This window comes from Onychomys torridus, chromosome 3, assembly GCF_903995425.1.
Source record: "Onychomys torridus chromosome 3, mOncTor1.1, whole genome shotgun sequence".
Classification (NCBI taxonomy): Eukaryota; Metazoa; Chordata; class Mammalia; order Rodentia; family Cricetidae; genus Onychomys; species Onychomys torridus.
In genome coordinates, this window is record NC_050445.1 from 157,049,358 (window position 1) to 157,059,116 (window position 9,759).

Here is a 9,759-nt window from a genome sequence, read left to right on the forward strand (position 1 = left end):
AAGAAGAGAAAGCCTAGACCCTGGGCCAGCCATCGGGGAAACTTTTCGGAAAAGAAAGATTCACAGTTGGTTAGAGAAAAGAGAAAGAAGGGTCGAGGTGGCAGTACCACACCCTGACCAGAGCTGCACGCATGTGCACACCCCTGCTCCTCTGCTCAAAACACCTCAAATCAAGACCCTGAAGACAGGCTTGGGGTGGGGACCATGTAATGTCTCTTCCTGGTGTGGTGACATTGGCTCCGTCTCCTTTTCTGCTTCTCACAATTACTTGACTGTTTCAATTGCCTCACTGAAAACTAACAGCTGATCCTGGCTTGTTGGGGCACGGCTGTCTCCATAAGTCCAGGAACATGATGACCACAGATTCCTACTATCTTAAAGTTGTAATATTTGTCTTCATGCTCTAACTTTCACTTAAACATTTTTTTAAATTTACATCAAGAATCATATTGGGAGAAGTTCCGCTATGTATATAAATATTCTAATTTCAGTTTGCATATGTTCAAAAGACCTCACTGTATCCAGTATGTTGCCATCTTGTTTTTTCTTTATTCTGAATCTGTACTCCAAGTCTATTTTTACTTAATCCCCCGAAAGAAATGCTGGACCTGGACAGGAACTTCCTGTGCACACATGTACACATGCACACACACACATGTCCACAACACACACACACACACACACACACACACGCACGCACGCACGCACGCACGCATGCACATATACATGTATATCATACTCACATGCACACCCATGAAAATGGCTAAAGAAGATAAGAAGGATAAAGCTGGGGTGCAAACGACACCAGGGTCTAACTGACTTTGCTGTTAATATAACCCTGAACAGTTGTCTCCTCCTCGGGGCTTGGTGTAGTCATCTAATGCAGACTCTTCCAGGTCTGAAAACCAGGCACCCCTCCCTGTTAATATGGATTCTTGTTTCACAGGTGTGTGGTTAGCTTAGCTTCCTCCTTCAGTATTGTGCTTTCTGATCACATCACATCTTTCATTCTGAAAGACGGAGCACTCATTCTGGAAGAATAAAACATTGCAAATGTCTCAATTATTTTTATTATTTCCTTCATTTCCTATTTTATTGTTAGTAAGGCTCCCTGGCTGATTCAAGAACTCAGTGCCTGCAGTAGCCAGCAATCTTACACTAGGGGGCAGCAGCTACCGCCAGTCAACTGGCCGGGCTACAAAGCTTGGTGAACCAGTCTGAGCAAAGAAGGCCTCACACAAAGGGCACTGTTTGCGAGAATTCTCCTCCATGCTGCGTTGTTTTTGAACGAAGATGGTCCACTTACTCCAAAGACTTAAGTCAGTGCTTTACCAATGAAGAATAGCAGTGAGTATGTTTTACCAGCTGGTATGTCATAGGTTTCCTCTGAGGCCACAAAGTGACATTTGGAGGGATTGTTTAAAATTTAGTGTTTCAGTATGGTCTTATAGCAACTGGTGATTTTTACCTACTACTAATTTGACCAAAGGGAACAAACCATGCCGCTGAGGCCACTATAATCAAGAGCAAACCCTTCCATGGTTTACAAAGAGTAAAAGCTTCTGAGGGAGACTGCCAGGTTGAGCATGGTGGGCCAGACTGGCGTGGAGCCCTGGAGATCAGAATGTCACAGGAGCATGTTTGCACAGACAGGTGTATCTGTGACTTCTCTGGCTGCAGGGACAAACATCCAGCAAGGGCTAACAGAGAGGGAAGGAGTGAGTTGCCTCTGTGTATGGTTGAGAGCAGAGTCTATCATGGTAGGTGGGCATGGTGGATGAGTATGAGGTCACTTGTTGCATGGCATCTGAGGAAGGAAGCCCAGAGGGATGAATGCTGGTGCTCAGCTCACTTTCTCCTTTTTACCCAGAATAGGACCCAGCCCATGCATGGTGTTGCCTATGGTTCAGGGGGTCTTTCTACCCATTAAACCCAATCCAGAAACTCCCCTACAGACATACCCAGAGTTTAGTCTCGTAGACACTGTTGAGATGAAATATTCACCACCACAGTGGGAATATTTACAAAGCTAATAAAGGGAACAGCATTACCTGGTGCTTGAGTGTTCTCAAAGACAGCATGAAATATTGTACTCACATGTTCCAACAAAAATTCCCAAATAAGGATTTTGAAAATAGTGCATCATGCAACTGCCCTTCTGAATCCAGACTCTTTGACAAGACTTAATACAGAGCATCTTTCTATCCAGGTTAATGGCTCTCAAGTAGAGCAGTTCCACCAACTAGGGGACATGAGAAAATTCACAAAGCTGTCTTTGGTGGCCCCAATAATTAGGGGCATTATTTATCTTTAATGTGGTAGGGGTAACTCATGACAAGAAAACTGTCATGCAATTTTTAAAGGAGGCCAAGGACTCAATTTTCAAATCATACAAATAGCCTCCAGATTGACAGAAAATGCTCAGCCTTGCCAAATTAAGATCACAGTGAGATGTCACCTCACACAGCAGAATGACGGCTGTGAACAAAAGGCATAAGTAAGCAATCATGAGAGTGTAGAGAAAGGGACTCCTTGAACACTGTTAGTGAGAATGTAAATCAATGCAGTCATTCTGGAAAATGACAGGGGACTACCTAATGACCCAGCACTCCTCTTTTGGGTATATGCCCAAAAAAGAGCATCCTTATGCCAAAAGGATAGCCATGCTCATGTCCACTGCAACATGCTTCACAACAGACACGTGGAATCACACACACACACACACACACACACACACACACAAACTTTCACACACCTAATGGCATATTTCTCTGCTCTAAAATGGAAGAAATCTGTAAAAACACAAATGCACCTGAAAGACATTATACTAAATCATCATCATTATCATCATTCAGACACAGACAAATAATCCAATAATCCATATTCTTATTTAGGAGGTAGGTGTGTGTGTGTGTGTGTGTGTGTGTGTGTGTGTGTGTGTGTGTATTTGTGCACACACATGTGCACATGTGTGAACATGTGGTCAAGTTCAGAAGTACAGTCTTGGGTGGTGGCTGGGAGGAAGCAGAGTGGAGTGAATTAAGAGGTGCAGGTTTGGGCCAGGTACACAGTATGAGCCGGACGGCAGGAACAGTCTTGACAGTCACAGCACAGCAGGGCAGCCAGATTAAACAGCCAGGGCAGCATGCTTCACATGTCTCACTGCAGCCCTGATGTCACAGGGCAATGGATAAGTTATTAGTTAACAGCATCACACCACATCATTCGCACACCACAGAATATTATATCACCCTACAAATGTACGCATACAATGATTTGTCAGAAGTGTGATTGACTTAAAAACAGAGGGGTCAGGTATGTTAAGCTTCTGTGGTACATGGATCAGACCCCAAAATGAAGAATCTTCATCCAAGAATGTAGCACTTACCTATAACCTCAACACTCAAGAGGAATTGGGAGTTGAAGGCCAGCCTGGGTTACATGCGACCCTGTCTCAAAAAAGAAAGAAGAGAAAATTATTGTTTAACTCTCTCCCAACTTTTAAAACTCTCTTGACTCTCTATATAAGCACAGTGTTTTTGGCATGGTTTTAATGAAATTGACAAGTTCAGGAACACAATGACCAGGTGAAGCGAGGAGAGAATGTGCTATGTGGTGGCCACCAGACGTCACATGCTCACAGCCACCCTACCATCAAGCTGCATCCCTGGTCCTTGGATTTTTGGGGCAATGTCACACTCTGTATTGTGGGTAGGTTCAGACCTGTGGTCATCCTCCTGCCTCAGCCCTGTAGTGGTATTGTTTTCCCCAAAATATTGTGCACCCTAATAAACTTATCTGGGGTCAGAGAACAGAACAGCCACTAGATACAGAGGCTAGAAAATGGTGGCACACATGCCTTTAATCTTAGCATTCTAGAGCCAGAAATCCTGTCTGGATCTCTGTGAGTTCAAGGCCACACTGGAAACAGCCAGGCATGGTGACTCACGCCTTTAATCCCAAGAAGTGAGCCTTTAATTCCAGAAAGCAGAAAGGTATTTAAGGCTTGAGGACGAGGAACTAGGGCCTGGTTAAGCTTTTAGGCACTGGAGCAGCAGTTCAGCTGAGATTCATTTGGATGAGGACTCAGAGGCTTCCAGTCTAAGGAAACAGGATCGGCTGAGGAACTTGTGAGGTGAGGAAATTGTGGCTTGTTCTGCTTCTCTGATCTCCCAGCATTCACCCCAATACCCAGCTTCAGATTTGATTGTATTGTATTAATAAGACTCTAAGATTCCTGCTACACAGCCCCTGAGTGCTGACATCCCAGTGTACTCCACTACGCCAGCCAGGTGACCTGTTGAGTATCTTTGCCACCTCTGTGGAACGGAGTCAGCAGGGTCAGCTCTAAACTCTGGGTTCCTAGAGGTTGTCATCAGACATGCCAGCACATCCTTCTAGTTTTCACCCAGCGCAGCGACTGTCATTAGGAATCAATGAGGTTTCTGGGTCTGTTAAACTCCAGCACGTTCTCATTGACACCTTTGGAGAATGTCAGTGTGGTTTTTGTTTAACGTTATCTCTTCACTTTTTTTTTGTTTTGCTTTAGTTTTGGTTTTGTTTTCGAGACAGGGTTTCTCTGTGTAACTCTGGCTGTCCTGGAACTCACTTGTAGACCAGGCTGACCTCAAACTCAGAGACCCACCTGCATCTGCCTCCCAAGTGCTGTGACTAAAGGCGTGCGCCACCACCACTTGGCATCTGTTCATGTCTATACTTAGATCTCTTTCTTCTCTCTTATTTCTTCTTTATTTGTGGTTTCTTTTTGTTTTAGTCTGTGACACTGGGAAGATGGAACTTGGGATTTCTAGATACTTGATACAGAGCTGCATCCCCAGACTTCTTCTTATGTTTTATTTTTGAGACAGAATCTCACTGAGCTGCCCAGGTTGGCCTTGAACTCACTCCAGCCCAGGCAGGTCCTGAAGTCCTGCCTCAGCCTCCTAGGTAGACTGGATAACCATCCTGACCACCAGGCCTGGACCAGCTTTCTACTTTTTATGAAGTTCTAGGGATACAACTTAAGGCCTTGTGTATACCATGGAGCCATATCCCAGCCCCTTTTCTACACATTTAAATTAAGGGGCTATATATTTTTAAATTATATACTATAGAATCCATTTTCTATGGATTTCTATGTTTCTAGCTAGTAAAGTATTACAACAGAGTATTTGTAATATAAAGGGGATATTGGGTCTCATAGGTTTGAGGGATGCAACTGTAGGAATTCTCCCTATGTAGACTATCCATCACTGTATCCTGCCACGAAACAGTCAGCAATAAGTCATAATTACTAAGCTGGGCATCATGGCCCACACCTTTAATTTCAGCACCCAGGAGGCAGAGGCAGGAGGATCTCTGTGAGTTTGAGGGCAGCCTGGTCTACTTAGGAAATTCTAGGCCAGCCAAGGCTACCAAGGGAGACCTTGTCTCAAAGCAGCAAAGGCAGAAGAAGTGGTTACTAGTCTCTGTCAGATGGGGAGGTGCAGGTTTAAAAAGACTTACCTCATCAATCCAATGGAGCTGCATATTACTTGCTCAGAGCATCACTCAGCACAGAGAAAGAGACATGGGCAGGTAACAGCAGTTAGAGCATCTCTTTCTGTACCCGAAACATGAACAGCATTTGTTTGTGATCAGCACCTGAGGCTGGGAGGGCAGCTTGACCTCTCTGCTGCCTCGGAGCACTACCTTATGCCCTTAACCTTCAAGGGAACAAGGGACACCAGTCAGTCTGTACTGGGTGGTTCTGTGTGTCGACTTGTCACAAGCTAGAGAGTCATCAGAGGAAGGAGCCTCAGCTGAGGAAATGCCTCCATGAGACCCAGCTGTAAGGCATTTTCTCAGAGATCAATGGGGGAGGACCCAGCCCACTTTGGGTGGTACCATCCCTGGACAGGTGGTCCTGGGTTCTATAAGAAAGCAGGCTGAGCAAGCCATGGAGAGCAAGCCAGTAAGCAGCACCCTTCCATAGCCTCTGCATCAGCTCCTGCCTCCAGGATCCTGCCTTGCTTGATTGAGTTCCTGTCCTGACTTCCTTCAGGGATGAACAAGAATGCTGAAGTGTAAGCCAAATAAACCCTTTCCTCCACAACATACTTTTTAGTCATGGTGATTAATGGCAGCAATAGAAACTGTAACTAAGACACAGTCCAAACATAGTTAAAACTTGTAACAGCCCTGGAGAACTGAGATGTCTCTCACCACACTGTCATTTGGGAGCTCTCCATAGAAAAGCTGAAGATTGGTTCGAGCTTCAGCCCTCAGTGTCTGTTAGCCACAGCAGACTGAAGTTCCCAAAGACATGCTGAATGACTGCATGCTGAGTGAAGCCACTTCCTGATGGACAGTTACTGACCAATACAGCCTGAGCCTCTGACCCAGAAAAGAAGTGCAGGTGGGAATTGACTAGATGGGGAGGTACTAAGGAAACTGCTCTGCAGCCTTCAGGTGAGGGTGTGAGAGGTGGCTAAGGCTTAGAGACTGAACACAATGGGAGATCAGGGAGCTGGCACTTCACAGAGTGAGGGGTGTTCTCAGAGAAAGGGAATGTCACTCCACTGTGCTAATAAGACTGCACTCATTCACCTTGTGTTCCCACTGTGTTCATGACCAATGAACTCACTCAGGAAGACGCTCCAATACAGTTCCCATGTGTCATTTAGTCCTGGCCACTACCCCAAAGGATCATCCTCTCTACAAACAACATAAATACAGAAAAGTCACCTGCTTGCAGTCAGAAACCTACAGTGAGACTCAAACCAGGCGGTCACACAGACCCAGCTCACTCAGCCTCTGCTCTCCTGCCTTGGAGGAACCAATCACAACTTGGGCTATCTCAGAGGAACCAATCACAACTTGGGCTATCTCAGAGGAACCAATCACAACTTGGGCTGTCTCAGAGGAACCAATCACAACTTGGGCTATCTCAGAGGAACCAATCACAACTTGGGCTATCTCAGAGGAACCAATCACAACTTGGGCTATCTCAGAGGAACCAATCACAACTTGGGCTGTCTCAGAGGAACCAATCACAACTTGGGCTGTCTCAGAGGAACCAATCACAACTTGGGCTATCTCAGAGGAACCAATCACAACTTGGGCTGTCTCAGAGGAACCAATCACAACTTGGCTTTCCCATTCTCAAAGCTGAGAAGCCATGGTACTCCAAGGTACATCTGCCTTCCCTCACCACTGTCCCAGTAAACCATCGAGGAAACTGACTGGCAGGCAAGAGGCTTCCACAAGCTGACAGAAGCGGTTGGTGGAGACAGAGTTTGCAACAGAGAATTTACTAGAATATCCACATGGCAGAGGGGTGAGCTATATTGAGCACAAGGCATACAGAGGTGGAGTTCTGGGGTCCAGTCCTTAGCCTACACAGTTTCCTCTGCCCAGACATGCACAGACTGTGGACAGCAGCTTCTGCCCATGATTTGCCATGACATGATTACCTAGCCAGGAACTTGCCTGTAGGTTCCTGCTTTGGCAGCTATGTCTAGACGGCGCACAGCTAGGCCATTAGCACTTCACTTCTCCCACGAAGGTGGGCATCTTGGAATAACACATTTGAATTTAAACAGTGTCTCTAGGGTACCACATCAGCTATGTGTGGAAATCCCTGACGTTCAATAGACCAGAACTATCTGTCTGATACACCAAGTGTCCCAGGAGGAGACCAAAAGATAAGAGCTATTCTCCCCTGTATAGACTGAATACTTGCCCATCCTCCAAATTCATAAGTGGAAATCTGACCCAAACAAAAGTATTTGTTGATGGTGCCTTCATGAGATAGTGTTCAGGAGAGGAGTTCAGAAACCAGCTCACCCTTTTCCAACCCATGAGAAAGAAACCCAAACCTGGCACCCAGAGGAGGCCTCACCAAGCATCAACCCTGCTGGCCCCTTCTGATCTCCGCTTAGAGAACCCTGGGGAAGGGATGTCTGCTGCATCTGCTGCTGGCCCACAGCCTGAGCACACTCCCGGAAGACTCAGTCTGGACAAGGGACTACCACAGCAGCAGGTGCTTCTGCCCTTCGTCCTGGAATCAACTGCCTCTTGTAGACTTGAGGTGGTCTATAGATGGCGGAGTTACAAAGCTGAGACTGAGTTGGGTAAGAAAGGAAACAATGGCTCTTTCTCTTCCGGTCCCAGGAGCTTCGGGAGCCTCTGGTTACCGTTCCGACATGGCCAAGTCCAAGAACCACACCACACACAACCAATCTCAAAAATGGCACAGAAATGGTATCAAGAAACCCCGGTCGCAAAGATACAAATCTCTCAAGGGGGTGAACCCCAAGTTCCTGAGGAACATGCGCTTTGCCAAGAAGCACAACAAGAAAGGCCTGAAGAAGATGCAGGCCAACAACGCAAAGGCAGTGAGTGTGCGTGCAGAGGCCATCAAGGCCCTCGTTAAGCCCGAGGTGATTAAGCCCAAGATGTCGAAGGGCCCCAGTCGCAAGCTCAGACGCCTTGCTTTCATTGCTCACCCCAAGCTTGGGAAGCAGATTAGAAGCTACATGGCCAAGGGTCGTAGCCTCTGCCAACCAAAGCCCAAGGCTCAAACCAAGGCACAGGCCTCAGCTCCAGCTCAGGCTCCCAAAGGTGCCCAGGCCCCTGTGAAGGCCCCATAGAATAGGTTTCTGTCTGCCAGACAGATGGACTGGTGTGACACACCTACACACTATTTTGCAGATGATCAGGACCCCATGCTGTTTTTACAAATAAACTTGAGGCAGGATCTGTTTTAAAAAAAAAAAAAAGAAAAGAAAAGAAACAATGGTTGTAAAGATGGTGCAGAAGAGTCTGCCGTGCAGGCAAGAGATTCTCAGTTTGATCTCCAGGCCTATGTGGAAAACCTGATGTGGCAGTTCATGCTAAGGGTTGGAGCCAGGTGGCTCCCTAGGCAAATCAGCAAACTTCACGTTCAGTGAGACCCTGTCTCCACCCAAAGAAAAACATTCCAGGATGGCCTCTGACCTCTACATGCACACACACACACATACACACTCACATGAATTTGTGCATATACTACATACTGAACTACTGAACACACCATTCACAGATACACACACACACACACACACACACACACACGAAGAAAGAAAAAAAGAAAGAACTTATAGAGACCTCTGCTGAAGTTCACGCCTCTGACTTGACCTTGAGACCCTTGAAGGAAGGTCACAGTATGACTGGAGGAGGCAGTTTCTGCAGTCACTCAGAGGCCACAGCTGCTACACGAAGAAGAGGGCTTCTGGGATCTGTTACTTCATGCCTACTCTGCCACATTCCTTTCGAAAGGTGCTACAAACACACAAGCACTCAGCCCCACACAGACATACTGACAAGCACACACATACATGCTCACACACATAAGCACACACACACTAGCACACTCACACACAGGCATACTCACACATACATGCATGCTCACATGTGCACACTCATACACAAGCACACACACTCACACATTAGCACACTTACAAGCACTCACACACAAGCATACAATGTACACTCACATACAAGAACATGCACACACAAGCACACACATATGTACACATATACACACTCAAACAAGCACACTTACACACATATGGATACTCACACACAAGCACACTTACATACACAAGTACACACATGCACTCTCACACATGCACATTCACACACAAGCACATTCACACACATAAGCACACATGCACATTCACACACATAAGCACACATGCACACGCACACACAAACACACACACACAGATATACAAA

The 9,759-nt window shown here is 46.3% G+C and overlaps 1 protein-coding gene across 1 annotated transcript; it reads left to right on the forward strand.

The window, feature by feature from the left end:
- Positions 1-8,156: 8,156 nt before the first annotated feature.
- LOC118579192 (60S ribosomal protein L29-like) lies at positions 8,157-8,660 on the forward strand. The gene has a single exon (XM_036180318.1). It carries the CDS (start codon positions 8,187-8,189, stop codon positions 8,631-8,633), a length of 447 nt encoding a protein of 148 aa, XP_036036211.1. The 5' UTR covers positions 8,157-8,186; the 3' UTR covers positions 8,634-8,660.
- Positions 8,661-9,759: the final 1,099 nt, after the last annotated feature.